This window comes from Oreochromis aureus, linkage group 5 (genome assembly GCF_013358895.1).
Source record: "Oreochromis aureus strain Israel breed Guangdong linkage group 5, ZZ_aureus, whole genome shotgun sequence".
In the NCBI taxonomy this organism is placed as follows: domain Eukaryota; kingdom Metazoa; phylum Chordata; class Actinopteri; order Cichliformes; family Cichlidae; genus Oreochromis; species Oreochromis aureus.
The window spans coordinates 32,623,081-32,638,811 of NC_052946.1; the positions used below are offsets into that span (position 1 = coordinate 32,623,081).

Here is a 15,731-nt window from a genome sequence, read left to right on the forward strand (position 1 = left end):
GAGCACTAGGGCTAATTTTGTCAGCCTGTGTGTGAACCCATGCGTCTCTGTAACCTGGATATCTCTGGCATCCTGCCTGGTACTGTATCACTATTCCAATAACTCCAAGACCAAATAGTTACAAGTTCAGTATTATACACTGGTATTATTATTATTATTATGGAAGTTCTGGCATGCTGATACTTTTGGGTCTGTAAGAGTCACATGAACAACACTGCTGTCTCCAGTTTCTTACTGGACTTCATCCAGAAACCTCATATACTCAGTAGCAGTATTGACATTGAAAAGGAAAGGTATTAAATAAATGTGTGGATATGTTCCACCTCTGTCCTGTTCAAAATTGATTTTTTTTTAAGTGTTTGATCCATTTTTTCTTTTTCATTTTGAAAATATTTTGTAATTTGGCAAAAATTATAAAGAAAACATGAATTTCAAAACTGAGTTTAATTCTGTATTTATCTTTCAGGTAGTATTGAATTTTAAAAAACAGTATTTTTAAATGTGTTTGGCTTACCTAACCTGCTCAAAGACTTTGTGTCCAATTACATGGAATCCATTATTTGTATTTGGAACAACTGAATTCTTTATTTTTGCTCAAATAAGTAGCACACTTAATTAGTAAATAAAGTAAATCAGTACCAACAGGCCTAAAAAAATGAAGTGTAACTATATTCTAAAACCTCAGCAAGCATAGCTTGTTTTATCAACATAAACAATTGCAATCTATATAAATATATAAAACCAGTGTACTCCATGTATGATCCCTGCTTTATTTTTTCCTCCGTAGAGCTTTCACAGATTATCATAGCACAATATTACGTGTTTATTTAAACTGCTGTACACAATAGAAGCCATTACATGGCAGTGGTTACAATTTACAGAAAACAATGTATTGAAAAAATAAAACCAGAAATTAAATAGTTTATTGGTATAAACTCATTGATGTTACATGTAGTTCTCCTATGAGGAACGGAAGATCCATCCTGCAAAATTCTTGGTGTTAGATGATAAAATAGGAAAGTACAGTGTCTGACGAATTCATAATTTAGTTACCATAGACTGTGTTGTTGGGGAAAAAGCTGATTGTGGGCATGGATATGGACTTAAAAATGCAGTTGTAGCGATAAAGTGACGATAATATTCATTGTAATTATTTTTCATCATAATTCATTGTTCATCATAATATTTGTTAGCGCTTGGCGATAGATCAGTCTACATCCATTAGGCAGTGTGGTCACCAGCCATATATACATGTTCTTCCAGGAATCCAGCACCTTCCTGCAGGGAAACAAAGACATTATTTAAACGACAAAAGTTTTTTTATATCAGTGTGGATGACCATTTTAGAAACACTGTCAGGCACCTGAGACTGCAAAGGTCCCGTTCCTTCTGAGTCTAATTTGGGATTGGATCAGTTGCACAAATAGCAAAAACATATGCTAAGAAATAAATTAAGCTGCAAAAACAGCAGTGATTTGACACAAAACACACATAAATAATTTTCTTGTATTTTTTTAATGTGTTGTACTGTTTAAGTATTAAGAAGTGACCTACAAATAAAATGCTCCTAAAGGAAGCTACTGCACCTACTTCTGCTGAGTTGATGAAATGTGATTAAGTCTCCTAACTGAGTGCATGGGGAGTCATTACAGTTTTAATTTATGGGTGCTACTGATTGGACCATTTCAGTGGCAGTGGCCACGTTTTCCAAGTTTAGTTCTCTCCAAGTATGGACACCAAGTCATTTAGGCAACTGGTGAAGACACACATAGATCAACCCATCCTATGGATCTTATTTAATTGCTTTAACACAAATGTCCAGCTACAACAGCACTACAATCAAAGCTAACCCCAAAATATTACCGTTTTGTCAAAAGTGTTGTGACAAAGTTGTATACTTGGTGTACTGATATTCTGAGAGCAAATAAAGTGTCAAAGTATTAAAAAAAATAAATCAGATTTCTCACCTGTGAGCGTCACAATGTCAGCTTATTTCTTGTCGGCATCTGCAATCACTGGCTCTGTATAACACAAAAACACATGATATTCAGGATACTGGGTACTGGCAAAGCAAGTGCTGCATCTGAAATAGAGCTTTTACACATATCCAAAAGACCTCGGATTTTAGTACAGCTTTAAGATCCTGACTTACGTTTGACCTCCAGCTTGCAGCTGACAGTTGCCTCTCCGTGATCATTCTTGGCTCTGCAGGAGTACACACCTCCGTCAAAGTTGCCAGGCTTTCGGATCTCCAGGGAGCAGATACCCTGGACACAGATCTGCCTGAACTTGGGGTCATCTCCGATAATCATCTGGTTTTTCATCCACTGAATCTTGGGCTGTAGAAAAAATGATTCATACAGTGTAACTGGATGTAAAGAGCAAAACACCTTGCAAAGACTATGAACAGAAGTATTGTTGACATATTTGTGGCTTTGGGACTGAAGCAAAAACAACATACAGACACAGTTTGGGAGTTTAGTGGCATTAAAAGATGATAAATATCTGGTGGCCTCTTTGCATCATCCTGTGCTTAGTACCATTTATCCTACATCCTGTTGGTGATCCAATGGATTGCAGACATGAAAGAAGAGGTAAGGCACTGAGCTAATGCGTGCAGCTTCCACATGTTTAAGGAAGAAGGTGCCTATGGAACAGTCTAGCTAGTTGGCACCTCTGGTGTTGCGATCAAATCTAATCTGCATGCACGTTTAGACTTTAATATTTTAAAGACCAGAACTGTGTTGGAGGTTCTACATATGTAGCGATTATCTAAGCAAAGCAAACATTGTTCAACTTCTCTATTTTGTTAATAACAGGTAGTAGTAACAGGGACCTAATAATAAATGTGAATTACAGTGCTGAAGTATGATGAACCCCGGGTGGACATTTGGGGTGTGGTTTCTACATGTGATCAGCTCTTCGAAGATTCTTACCTAGTTATTATCTTTTTAGCATTACTTATTATTGATTATTGTGATATTTTTTTGTGAGTCTGTATGAAAAATGTAAAAGAAGGGTACGTCCCCACACTTTTATATGGCGATAATTTGCAAACAAAACTGCAACCAGAAAGTAGCCAATAAAATAGTTCTCACACCCGTCTGTAGTAGATATTTGGATTGAAGTGTTGACTTAAGCATTTTTATTTCGCTTATCCTTTTAAAATGTGATATTTAGTGGGAGAAGAAAAACTCTAAGTATTTAAGCAAGCAGAGGAGACTGATCACTGATGTTCACTCTCTGCCTCACAGTATAAAGCACCTGAAGACAGTGGTCGCTGTGAACTTTTGATATTAGTATTATGAATATATGAACTGAATTAGAGAATTACAAGAATGTAAATACAATTCACGTGGATTCATCACGCAAGTTTTATGAGAATAAAGCTTCAATTGATCTCTGTGATCTATCTTACAAGCAGTTACAAGCAGTAACTTGTTCCATCAAGTTAATGACTGTAGACTGAACTGAAATTTAAAACCACACAACTGTTGTCTTGAGACAAACAAGAGCTTGCAATTGGTGCTGTTGAAGTGCTAATAGAGTGCAAATAGAGAGAGATGTTACTATACTTTTGGGAATCCCCTGACGGAGCAGAGCAGCTTGGTGCTGTAGCCAACTGTAGTGGCCCGGTCAGCCAGGGATGTGGTAAACTTGGGTGCCTCACTGAAGTCATGTTCCTTGTAGTCAGGAGGCTTGTAGTCAATGCCTGAAAAATAGAGGAAAACACAAAAAATGTAGAATGAAAAAATTTAGAAACATGAATTGCAGCCATGGCCTTTTCTATACATCCCCTCACATAGGTGATGGAGAGCAAAACTGTCTGATGCAGTCATATCGCACATCAAATGGTTTCTAAAATGGTCGTTTCTGAGTGAAAAGTAAGTGTGATGTCTGACTGTTCGCTCATAAGAAAAATAGAGGTAACTACACAGTGAATTGTCAGAAAAACAATTTGCTGTCTTGTATATTGCCTTGTGCATCACGCTTTATCTGGGGATCACATAACAGAGCCAAGTGTTTCTATTAGTGGAAACACATCTAATGTGGGCTGTCTCCTGTTTTGTGCTACATGTGAGAAAAAACAAATCCTGACCAGGTTGTCCAGGGAAAGAAATGTGACTAACCGGGTCAAAAGCCATTTTAACTCATACAAATTTTTAGCAAGCTAAATCGATTTTGTTTTTTAGTTTTTATTGTAAAACAAATCAAAATGTTCATTTCTGACTCCAGAACTGTCCTTTATAGAAATTCAAAAATTGTCAAAGATTTCAGAAGTGGAGCATTCAGTCTGCTCAAGATCTTTTATTTTGAACTGTCTAGATTGTCTGCGGTTCCTGTAATTGATTTCCTCCCAATAAAGGAAATGGAAATCCAGCTGCTCTTGTTGTATTTAAGAGTAAAATTATAGGGATTACAGTATACTGTACTAGTGGGTGATACATTTTCTTAATAGTAATCAAATAGTTTAATGTTCATTGGTCCCCTGATTAGCTGTCAGGGATTTCAACCACACTTCACGCTATAGAAATGAATCCTTGATTCATTTAGTTTTACTCCAAACAACTGTCCATGCTCTCATTTAAATTTAGTTTAAATTTAAGAAAGGCCTACTGATGGCAGATGCCAACAATTTCAAATTTAAGGCAGGATCCACAGCTGAATGAATGAATAAATTAAAACATTTCTGATATCTTCTAATGCCTTACAGTTCTTTAAAAAAGTACCTGTCTTCAAGATCTTGGCCTCGTCTTTTGTAACAGCAGCACTCTCACTCATTCCACACTTGTTTTCAGCAAACACTCTGAACTTGTAGGTGTTGCCCATGATGAGGTCTGAGATGGTGGCATTCAGTCTATGGTAATGCTCCAACACAGTGAACCAGTCCTTGAAACACACAGACACACACAGACATGATGGATTATTAGCAGATGTATTGGGGATTCAGGACATGCAGTATGTAATTTATCAGTGGGATGCTACTATTAATCATCAGAATGAGTTAGTTGTTATGACCTGAAAACAAGCGGCCCTTTGGTACAGAATACTTACGCCAGTTTTTTTGTCCGCCTTCTGCACTGTGTAACCCGTGATCTCTGTGTTTCCATTGTCTTTGGGTGCAGTCCACTCCAGAGCAACATTGAAACCCCAGGTATCCACAATCTTTACACTGGCAGGAGGCCCTGGCAGCTCTGCGAACAAACAGGCATGGGTTGAGTATCAAAGAGGACAGTTTTAAAGGCATTGCACACAGTATCAGAAATTTACTTACCAACAATTTGAAGGATAATTTGAGCCTTGTCCTCAAAGTCCTCCACTTTCACACATATCTCATACACTCCAGAGTCCTCTCTCTCAGCCGCACGGATGAACAGGATGCTGTCTCTTTCGGTGCTGCGAATGTTCACCCTCTTTGTGTCAAGGGGCTGCCCGTTCTTTGTCCAGGTGACCACAGGTTTGGGTTTTCCCTGAGAGAAGACGCAAACAGACAGTGAATTCCAGTGTGTTATTTATTACCCATGGAGCGATGCACAGAAATCTTCCAATCTTACTGTGAAGGGGGTGGTCAGATTGATCTTGTCTCCAACATTAGCGACATATCTCTGCTTAAGAAAACGAGGCAGACGGACCTTGGGACGATCTGTAGAGAAAATCAATGAGGAAAATAATTAATGGTTATTCTAATTATTCTCTTTCGCATGCTGTTTGCAAGATATGAGAATGCAGGACGCCTCCAACTTGCGTAGTGTAAATCATTCATTCTCTCTTGCGGAACCCACCTCCTCCCCATCTCCGCCTCACGTAAGTCACTCCATCCAAGGCTCCATCTTATCTTCACCAACACCAACATCTAGGGTTGTGGCCTAATGCCATCACCCCTGGGATTTCATTCTCTTGTGTTAAGCCATCAGAGTCTAATCGCTAATAGCATAATTGAATTCTGTAGATCAATAAATCATGTTCAATTCCTTCTAATGATTTGTCAGTCTCAGTCATAGGATAGTGACTTGTGAATCATAAGATACTGACGACCTATATACTACCCTGATTTATCATTATTTATCATTTGTTTTACTCTCAATGGGGACCATTATTTAACATTGCATTATCCATTCATCCATCTATTTGATTCATTTTCTTCCACTTATAAAATTCAGTGCCACAGTTGAGCTGGAGCCTAACCCAGCTGTTATAGGGTGAGAGGTGTGGTACACCCTGAACAGGTCACAGCTACAGACATATTAGAATCACTATTCAACCTAACATGCTTGGCTTTGGACTATGGAAGGATGCCAGGATACTCAGAGAGGACCCACACAGGCACAGGGAGAACACGCAAAGGTCCCACTCACTAAATTGAAACCCAAGACCTTCTTGCTAAGAGATAACAGTTCTAACCACCACATCCTCATGCTGCCTGCATTATGTTGTGTTAAAAATATATTACAGTCTTTGTCAAGGAAGAGAAGCCATTTTTAAAAATGGGTCATTGTTATTCACACTAGCTGTGATATTTTTCTTTATTATTCTTGAGGAGTTTGTATAGTTGACTGTATGGGATTAACTGTGTAAATGTCATATATGATTAGCTGATGTTGTTTTTATCTGATTAATGGCATATACATATGTTAATTGTTAATCAGTCATTAAGTTCTGATTGGATGCTTGAAACATATCTGGAGGATGTGTGTGAGTGTTTGTGTCTACGTATATGTTTGTGAATATATGGACAATGTCGTGTTACCTGCTGAAGGTCAGTCAGACTGAAACATTGGGGCTTAATGTATTAGCGGTAAGTGAGGGAGCGATTAAGAGTTATATACAGTCTTTCGATCTATTTAGTGCATAACAACATAGGAGAGTACTTAAGCAAGATAGTATTTGAGTGTACAAGCATGTAAATGCTTATATATGTATCTTTATTAATATGGCATACAGTTGAAGTTGCATATGAATGAATAAACTGAGACCTATGAACATGTCTCTTATGTGCGATGTAACTGAAAGCTCACAATCAGTGAATGAAAAACAGAAATGTTTCAGATGGGACACTTGGAAGTGTCCTGCTGTAGCTTGTTTGTAAAAGTGATCTGCAGAGAAGCAACACCTGCTGAGTGCAACCCAGCAACATTTGTCAGGTCTCTAAATAAAGCAGGCGTACTGTAGTCAGTATATCACTTCTCATGACGCATGATTTGGAGATTCGGTTACCCCCACTCACATCAGAATCCATTAAAATCGCAGATGAGATAAGCAGACACTCATCTGGACACTCCCAAAAGCAAATGATGAGTAAACTTTAAATGGGATGTAAACTGTTAGCTGTATAAAACAAATCAAAAAGAGGGTAAGCTGAGGTATTAGAAAGTATACACTGCATGTTAGGTGTCTTATCACTTCATGCGGAGAGGATTAACCTTAATAAAGATTTGTGCTGTAAAGTCCATGGCATGTTTCAAGATAAACAGTGAATCTCCAGCGGTGTCATGAGATTTAGGTGTCATCTGAGAGGTTAGAAGGATACCATCCACCCCCTCTCTACTCTGTGTCAGGACACGCTGGAATTTACCATCCACCCCCTCTCTGCTCTTAACCCTGCCCCAAATGCTTGCAGTCAGATCACTTGACACCATCGATCTTGGAGAAGAGAGCCTGACATTCCCCTCAGCATGAATCCTGGCAGGGATCACAAAGCAATGCCAAACCCTCCATAGAAAAGTCTGTGTTAACAGCACAGACATCCCAGTTATTTTCTAAAGCTTTGTGGTCATTTTGTAGGAAACCATTCATAAGTTGATTCTATATGGAGGCCACCCGCTATGGTGAACACGATGGTTAATGTGACTACTGAAAGACTGCCAGTTCAGCTGGGATCAAGTTGCCTTCCCTCCCTGTTTGACTCTCCATTACGCATAACGATGATTTGTGAGGGGACCCAGAGTCATGCAGCTCCTCCTTATAAAGCCCTCAGGGTCCAATCATCTTTCACAGCAATTCAGCTCAGATACATATACTGTCTATGATTAACACTGTAAGGTGTGCAGCAACAGTAAAACTATCCACTTATCAAGTGTGTAATTATCACACTGTTGCCAGCTGGGTCGGGGTTTCAACTCAAAGTGGAAACAAGAGAGAAGACCACGGTTTTAAAATGCAACATTGCAGGCATGTGTCAACAGGACATGGACAGCTGAGAGGAAAAACATCGCTGAGCTTCTTAGCTTTGACTCCTGCACTTTGCAACTCCCCGTTCTCGTGATAAATGGCGCCATAAACTTTAGGCTATATCTGTTTCAGATGGTACGCACTGTCCTCTTAAAACACTAAATTTAATCGTTTAGCACCTGGGAGAAAGTTTAATTTAATTTGTGTTCAATTTATTTGCTTTAGTTTTTTATGGTTACTATAGTTACATTTGCAATAGTAGCTTCTAGGCTTGTTTTTAAGTTACTTATTCTCTCATTACATCTGTTCTTTTCCCAGGAATTTTGGGAAGTTTTCCGAGAGGTAAAATTTCCTTATAGAAAATGCACAGATTATGTTCTCTATTGGAAACACATCTTACCAGCGACCTCCTTCACCAACACAGGCTCAGGGAGGCTAACAGGAGGACTGCGGCCACCTTCGTTCACAGCAACCACTCGGATCTTCAGGCGGTCACCAGTGGTTTGGTTCTTGATAACAAAGCGGGAAGCCTTCTGCAGTTCCTCATTGACTGCTTTCCAATCCTCAGCTGGATGAGAAAAATTACACACAATGATGAATGAGTTTACAAAGCTGTTGTTTTTCAAAGGACGAGTCTGCCCAATATGCAAAATGTAGAAAGAGTGAGTTTGATTTTGAGTGAATTTATACAAATTATCAGGCACTAAGAAAAATGTAGGACAGTGAGCACTCCTTTTTTTGCAGCGTTCATATTCATTAAATTGCTGTGTGGGTCTGCTAAATCAAGCCTGCACTGTATTGCTGCTGACATTAGCTTAGTGCTGTAAGTCTAAATGCAGAACGTCCAGCAAGACCGCAGCGGCTCCTGAAATGCCTCTTTCCTTGTAGGGAGAAGTTAGGTAGCTCGTGATATAACTCTGCGACTGACACTTCAGGAACAGCTGCTGCTGATGTGCCTGACACACTTTAAAACAGAAAAAAAAATAAGAATTTCCTGACTATATTTTGAAAAAATAAAAATGAAAAACTATGGTGCAATTAAAGATGCACGTTGTGAAACCCTAAAATCTGCAGCTGAAAAAAGTAATTCAAAGGTCAGCTGACATTTCTGTGAGGGTATATTAATACCACTATCTGACCCCTTTCGCGGACATGCTGCTGTATGATGCACGTGGTTCAAAGAAGAGCAGGGCTTACTTCCATCCTTGCAGACTTCAATGGTGTACCCATCCAGACCTGAAGGCCCAATGTTCTCTGGCTGGCTCCAAATGATAGTGACCGAAGTGTCGTTCTTATCCTCAACAAAGAGATCCACAGGAGCACTTGTGGGCTCTGCAGATGCCACATAAAATACAATTATTACATGAATTAAATTTAAAGACAAAGCTTATAGTATGTTGGAATACATTTTCCTATTTTAATGTTGTAATAAGCACAAAGGAAATGACAAAAAACAATGAAATAGGTTTTTAAATAAAGTTTTCACTTTCAAGAAAAGGTTACCTTTGGGTGGTGGGGGCGTAGGTGGTTTAGGCTCTTCTGGTGCAGGTGCCTCAGCAGCTTCAGCTGATGTTAAACAGGCATTTGTATTATTGTTGGCAGCATATAATGAGCAGAGCGACAGCATCAAATATAATCCAGCTATGCATCTCACAGCTCTCTGTCCCCTTTGCTGGGAATTCAAAGGATTAACAATGCTAACACATGGAGAATTTCCATCCAATTAGTCTCAAATGACAAAATCATCTCAGTTGTTAAAGAGAGAGGATTGAAGAGGAACACGTTCTATTTTTGCAGGTTGGGTTAACACCAGCAGAGACTGCTGCTGGTGCAGCCTCCTGTATTGCTGCACTCACAGCAGTTATTATTAAGTGTATATATTATCAATTAATATTTAAGGAAGGTGGGACATGTTTTGAGACTAAGCACTGTAGAAAGTTTTATCAACAAGTCACTTAGAGTAGTTGCTAAAACACTAATGAACAAGTGAAGTCCTTTAATTTACCATCATCAGTGGAGGCAGCTGGCAATTCCTCAAAAGCAGGAATGGTAGCTGATATTAAGGGTTAGTGCACTCATTGTTATGGTAGAAGACATCACTGAGTGTGCATTTTCAGCATGGTGTTAAACGATTCAAATAAAAATGAACACATACTCCTCTGTGTGACTGTGAGTCAAGTCAGTGGGAGCATTGATGTTGGTGCTAGATTTCAAAATCAGTGTTCAACAAGACGAATTTAAGTGTTATAGATTATAGAAAAACGTATTTTAGTCGATAAATATGCACTGTCAACATACATTCATACAACAAACGTTTCATAAAGCACTGTGATTTTAGGACTATCTGCTTGTAAGACATGCAGGTGATGCATGAAAGCACATAATAGGAGGAACTTAAGAAGTTTGCGTCATTATGTTTCTGCAGAAGGGCAAAAGCAAGCGGTTGATCAGCTCACACTGAGCCCGCAGACGTGCACGTGTCTAAAAAGTTACCATTGGATCAGTTAAAGGGTTACCGACTTATCAAAAGTTCAAGCATCGAGAAAAATGATTAAAGGTGGGCCGTGTGCCGTTTCAGACACTGCTGTGCACGGGTAATTACCAGGTGGCGCAGCCTCTCCCTCGGCAGCAGGGGCCTCTCCCTCAGCTGGGGCAGGCGCAGCTTCAGCCGGTGCGGGTTCAGCAGGGGGGGCCTCCACAGGAGCGGGCTCCGGGGCGGGTTCAGGAGCCTTTGCCTCCTCTTTCTTGGCTGGTTCTTTCTTAGCCGCCTTCTTGATTGGGGCAGGCTTGGACGGCATGTTGGAGATGGCAGCTAATTCCCAACTCGTTTAAGTCCTTCGAACTGTATCCAGTGCCATCATTCCTGCGGGGGTGGCAGGCTTATATATGGCTCGGCACTTTCAGACGCCGCCCCCTAATAGATACCGACACCATGTATGACTCAGACCCCACTCAATTTGTCCCACTCTGTACACTCACTGTACATACTGCACATTATTAACTGCTTCACTAATTTAAAAAAAGCCATTTTAAATGAATTTGATATGATGATGAACTCTATTACTTAATGGTTATTGCAATTCATAGTAACAGGTCACTCATGTCAACTTGAACAAGAAGCAACAAAATAAATATAACATGTATTTTATTAATTTCAACAAACAGTGATAAGTGGATGAAAGCCTTCAGAAGCATGCCTTATCCATGTATTGGACCCAACTTTGAAGAAATATATCTTTCTCTCACAGATTTAGTTTTTCCTCCTCAGTGATTGTTGCCGCATCCAGAATGCTGACATATTTACAGACTTTACAGTGATGCTCTGTACAAAATAGAGAAATTAACTTTTACAAAGGATTCTTTAGAAAAAAAAAAGAAATATCAAATATCTGAGTATTAAAAAAAGAAAACATTATCATCTATTATCAATGATTTTTCTAAACAATGCATTAATGTTAACATTTTTTTCATCACACAGCAAGTTTACATGCATTTACAACACTTAGAAACCCTTGACATTTGCACATCAGTGACACTGCATACAGCGTAACATTGTTTTTTTTATCTTAGTCCACAACAAGCTTTGCGAAAATATGACTATTCAGCAACATGTATTGGCCTAAGATGTCAGATTTTTCTTTTACTTGTTTTAATGCAGACTAACTGCGAACTATTTCCACCTCATCTTTTGATTTTTTAATCTTCCTTGAGGGGACTGTTGTGATTTGGCGCTATATAAATAAACTGGAATTGAATTGCTTTTTATTTTGTTTTTTATTGTCATTTGACGATTTACAAGTCCAGCTGCATTACTTTAGTTCCCATTCATAAGGACAAAACACATCAGCTAAACTTATGAACCCTGTCTTCAATGTATCACCAAACGAATCCTCCTCTCTTTAAGGCTCTGTATCTCCAGCTGACACTTTTATCTTGTGGTGCAGTTTGCTCCGAATTAAGAACTCAAAGCCCAACCATATGAAAAAACAGTGTTTGTTTGTGAATTTCATCATTGCTGATTGCCAACACCAGTAGAAGTTGCTGCATAGTCCCAGTACACTAGTAAGCAAACACAAATCACAGCTACCACAGAACAACAGGCACAACAACCAGTGAATGAGAAGCTGGAGTTGATGGCTTTAATTAACCTGCAAAACAGATCAGAGAGGGGCTGGTAATACAGTCTGATACCTCACATATTTACAGTAATCAAAGTCAGCATGATGTCAGGGTAAGAGTCCCAGACACTTGACATCGTTTTTGCTCTTCGATGTCTTTTCTTTATTCAGCTTTTTTAGTTTGCATATGACCAGTAAGAGCTGCAGATTAGCTTGAAAATTTAAAACCAGCCTTATGCAAACAGTGCAATAAAGCAAATAAGCAAGAAGCATCTCAGACATAATTTTTTAGACTTTCTTACTGAGCTGTCTTTAAGTGGTCCAACATTCATTTACAGGTTTTACTTCGTGTGAAGTTTAGTCTGAGCACCGAAATGTTGGGGATAAAGAATTAATTCAACACCACTTGCACAATCTGTCATTTACTCCATAGGGGGCTTGTTTACACATATCTACACCAAATTCTTCATAAAGCATTTTAAATCTTTGTTTTTAACTCTTGCCTTGGAATAAGCATTCTCTACTACTTGATTCTGCGTCATGTGCCCAAAATCCTCTCAAACGTAAATACTGCAGGACATCAACTCGGGTATATACCGTATAAGATCTCACATGACTTCAGCCACTACAGAATGTCTTTAATAACATCTCCTATGAACTGTCACACATTTTCTTCCAAATATATTTCATATTTCTTTTGTGGTTGACAGAAATTACAGAAAACTTTTTGCTAACCTACCCAGAACATCTACACAGCTTTTATCCAACACTAAAACAGTTTGGGACATTTTTAAAGAGCACCATGAGTACCGTACCTAAATGAAATTAAGCATGAGTGGGGAGAAAATGTTCTTTTTGTTTGTGAAGCGCGTAAAAAATGAAACGGAAACAGGCAGCTCTAAAGCCACCCTGCTCAGCCATTAATAAAAGTGTTTAGCAGTAGAACTTTGATAAGGCTTACTTTAAAAGCACCTCCTACATGACTGTTATACGGCTGCTGTATAGGTATTTTCTATACATTCATAGTTGAACTTAAAACCCTAACTTGACAGTCAATATGCATGATTAAAGTACAGTATTTGGTTCAGTATATTAGATATTTGCACCAACTAATGTAGATAAAGTAACTGCAATGCAATCTTACTGTATTTACAGAATATACACAGTAACTAGTCTGAATGTTTGGGGAAAGACTTGAAATAGATGTGCCTTTTCCTACATAAATGTTCTAGAGAAACAATCTTGAATTGGATTTAAATAACATTTACTCATTATGTTTTCATTAGAGGTTGTTTGTTAAGTTATATCATCCCTGTGTAGTAAGTATCTAATACCTGATACATATGGCGACATTGGCGGCACTACTTAAGTAGCGACTAAAACAAAATTAAGTGTGCAGCGACAAAGTGATGAACTTACATCACTGATAAATAAGTTCTGTTTTATGCAAAAGAGTATGACAGCAGATTTAACTCATAAACTATGAAAATGATAAAGAAGATGGGAAAAAGTAAAAATATATTTTGAAAATTCATCTTGGAGTGTTCAGATTTTTTTTTTTTTTTTTGCTGTGAAACGTAACCATGATGAACTGTAATATATAATATAGAAAGCTGAAGAAACAGCTTAGGATGCGACTGTCTTAGGATGTTATTGATAAAAGCACCAGTATATTCTGCTTAAGTTGAGGTGACATTGATGTCTTTGTCTTAAGGCATATCATAAGTTTCACCTGCTCGGGCTGTAGAGTTCAGGATTGCATATATGTAAGATTTGGCCTTCAAAGACTGATACAGTAGATATGTGCCAAAGAACTTTGCAAGAAAGACTGGTATCTGTGATGCTGTCATACTCTTTTCCAATGGCTCTGTTTGACGAACACTTCAAGGTGCCCTTGAGCATAAAACAGGATTGACCGTGTGTTTTGTTACAGAAGTCCCCTGAAGCTGAAGTGCTGAGCTGATGGACTTCTTAACAATCCACTAGCACCAATCTAAAAGTACTGAGGGCTACCATACTGGTAAAGATATCTGATTTATGTGAAGTGATTCTTGAATATATAGTTAAGTAAGAGAACATAGCTTTTCATTTAAAACGTGTGAACAGTTTTTTTGAAAATACTGAATGGGTTAAATGATTTGGATTTAATAAGTCATATTTTCAAACTTCTCCTGCAGGAATGATGGTTTTTAATAGCCCCACAACCATTTCTGAGGGTCCATTTGTTCCTGAATATGCACTGCATACACTGCAGTACAGTAAGCAAAAACAAAAAAATTGGAGAGCTAAGTGTTTAGGTGTGAGCTTTGTATTCAAAGTTTAGGCAGGCTAGGGTCTTCTTTGTCTGGTGATTCAATGAAATTGGCAGCCTCTTGAAGTTTCAAAAGCATTGCCATCTATAACAAAACAAAAGAGAGATTTGGGAAATTAGAACTTCTCCAGTTTGCAGATCAGTTTAAGAAATAATAGAAAGTATTGGGATACTGTCTCTATTACCAGAGGATCATTTTCCATGGAGCTGGGCGGAGTCTCCTTGTGAGGCCTCTCCTCACTTGGCTGGCAGGGGCTGCTGGAGCCAATGCTGGGAGGAGGTAGGTGGAACAATTTTGCCTGGTCCTGCTGGGCAGATGGCCAAGGCAGGGTGCCCCTCACCCACTCCACTGGGTCCTCCCATACTGCCTTTTGGCCATGGACCTGAGGAGTCACAACATAGCACCAAAGTAAAATTAGACTACAGCATTTCCTGTGAAAAGAAAGTCGATGGTGCTTTCAGAGAATGATCAAACTGCAAATTAATCTTGACCAAGTTTTATTCCAACAAGAATTACTTATTTTTTTGCTGTTATGGCTGCACTAATCAATAAAAGCTGATTAAAAGTTTTCACTTTAAATGATTAAAGTGGTTCACCTTGATGCCATCCTTGGCCCCTTCTTGCAGGTATGGTATGATAGAGTGGTTCCAAAGATCAATGAACCATGATCGAAACTCATCCACTGTGACTGGACAGGATAAGAAAAAGCAAGGGCCTAAAGAGAAAAAAGCAGAAAGAAGAGTGAGAATGCAGCAACAACTATCACATCAAAACTAAACCTGTTTCTTCATTCCTAAAGTTATCCTCTCTCAAGTGCTGCATACCTATGAGGAAGTCCGATGTGCTATGCTTCTCTAGGAAGGTGTGCAAATGATACCACAGTTTGGGAACCCAGTCTAACACCCTGATTAGATCCTCATTGGTCAAGTTCCTCTCATCTTCGGACTCCATCAACTTCCTGTGCAAATATCGCACAAGGAAACCATTGGCTGGCTCCACATTATTGGAGAAGGTCACCATCCTGAGACAATGAAAAGCATATTTGCATGTCACAACACTAGACTTAATAGTCTGTTAACAGCATATTTCATTATTCAAGCAGTTTTACCTTTAAGCTACACCAACATTAGAT

The 15,731-nt window shown here is 38.8% G+C and overlaps 2 protein-coding genes across 12 annotated transcripts in view; both read right to left on the reverse strand.

Moving 5' to 3' along the window:
* Positions 1 to 750: 750 nt before the first annotated feature.
* mybphb (myosin binding protein Hb) lies at positions 751 to 11,029 on the reverse strand. The gene is made up of 12 exons (XM_031736655.2): positions 10,772 to 11,029; positions 9,673 to 9,735; positions 9,367 to 9,501; positions 8,570 to 8,737; positions 5,556 to 5,644; positions 5,276 to 5,471; positions 5,056 to 5,195; positions 4,731 to 4,890; positions 3,576 to 3,712; positions 2,153 to 2,339; positions 1,968 to 2,021; positions 751 to 1,278 (listed from the first exon to the last, which is right to left on the reverse strand). Exons 1-11 carry the CDS (start codon positions 10,965 to 10,967, stop codon positions 1,990 to 1,992), a joined length of 1,503 nt encoding a protein of 500 aa, XP_031592515.1. The 5' UTR covers positions 10,968 to 11,029; the 3' UTR covers positions 751 to 1,278; positions 1,968 to 1,989.
* A 268-nt stretch (positions 11,030 to 11,297) lies between these two features.
* nav1b (neuron navigator 1b) overlaps positions 11,298 to 15,731 on the reverse strand; it is a 53,957-nt gene continuing 49,523 nt past the window's right edge. For all 11 annotated transcript variants that reach the window (XM_039612368.1, XM_039612367.1, XM_039612361.1 and 8 more), the window contains 4 exons: positions 15,424 to 15,620; positions 15,196 to 15,314; positions 14,784 to 14,981; positions 11,298 to 14,683 (listed from right to left, as the gene is read on the reverse strand). In XM_039612368.1, coding sequence (XP_039468302.1) covers positions 14,600 to 14,683; positions 14,784 to 14,981; positions 15,196 to 15,314; positions 15,424 to 15,620 — 598 coding nt within the window. In that variant the 3' untranslated portion in view covers positions 11,298 to 14,599. The remainder of the gene's footprint in view (positions 14,684 to 14,783; positions 14,982 to 15,195; positions 15,315 to 15,423; positions 15,621 to 15,731) is intronic.